The sequence below is a fragment of the Borostomias antarcticus genome (assembly GCF_949987555.1).
Source record: "Borostomias antarcticus genome assembly, chromosome: 25".
NCBI lineage: Eukaryota > Metazoa > Chordata > Actinopteri > Stomiiformes > Stomiidae > Borostomias > Borostomias antarcticus.
In genome coordinates, this window is record NC_140258.1 from 10,137,956 (window position 1) to 10,139,040 (window position 1,085).

Consider the following 1,085-nt stretch of genomic DNA (forward strand, 5'->3'; position numbering starts at 1 on the left):
CAGCGGCTATCCCGTCCATGGAGACGTTTTCACGGCGAGAGGGTTCCAGGAATCCCGGGCAGAGAACGTGAAGGCAAGAGTGGGGAGAGTGAGATGTTTTGGGGAAAGTTGCTCAACGAATAAAGAGCTTGTCGACGGGTCGGATACGTTGACAGTGTGATGTTGCTGGTTGCTTTCTTCTATATTAGGCCTACCTCGGATAGAGGGGTTATTTTACGGTGTGGATATTGCGAGAGGACGGATAGGTCCATGGATGCGTCAGTTTGGTGCCAGGTATCGCAGGACACGATTTGAAGCGAGGCTGGGGATGTTGAAAAGGAAGAGGGAGAGAGAATGAGGGAGGGGTGTGTGTGTGTGTGTGTGTGTGTGTGTGTGTGTGTGTGTGTGTGTGTGTGTGTGTGTGTGTGTGTGTGTGTGAGAGAGAGAGAGAGAGATGACATCAATAGAGCGACCAGACAGTCGATAGAGAGCTGGGATCTAGCGGGATTTACCAAAGAAATAGCTGATATATTTTTCAAGCAGCAGGCTGCATTATTTATAAAGATATGCGCTCCTGACCCTCGCCTGGATGTTATGGCTAACTAGATAAAAACATAGCTTCTAAATCCAAATGCTTTATTGGCATACATTTATTGTGCGCATATTATCAACGTAGGTTAATAGGCTAAATTCAAAACACATTTGAAGACGAGAACAATTCAAATGGCTAAATAAATAAAATGTAAAAAAAAAAAAAAAAAAAAGGCTACAGTACAGCTATAATGTCGGCTACATCTAAGAACATTATTGATGTTCTGTTGGTGTAGCAGAATAATTTGCTGACAGTTTGGCACAATTTTTATTTATTTATCCTAGCATATGGTAGTTTTTTGTCAAATTAAAATAGTCAAATTATCCCCCTCTGTCTCATTCAAACAAACAAATAAAATAAACAAACATGTTTTAATTTTACATTTCCTCACCACCACTCCTGATAATACCTTATTTCATTAGATACTGTACCATTCCAATCTTATGGTCTACAGTACACACACACACATACAGGTACACACACACACACTACTACAACTACTACTGTATGAAGT

The 1,085-nt window shown here is 40.9% G+C and overlaps 1 protein-coding gene across 1 annotated transcript in view; it reads right to left on the minus strand.

The window, feature by feature from the left end:
* slc24a3 (solute carrier family 24 member 3) overlaps positions 1-19 on the minus strand; it is a gene marked incomplete at both ends in the record, with an annotated part of 41,502 nt that extends 41,483 nt beyond the window's left edge. The window contains one exon of the mRNA XM_084458881.1: positions 1-19. This exon is cut by the window's left edge and continues 174 nt beyond it. Coding sequence (XP_084315007.1) covers positions 1-19 — 19 coding nt within the window.
* Positions 20-1,085: the final 1,066 nt, after the last annotated feature.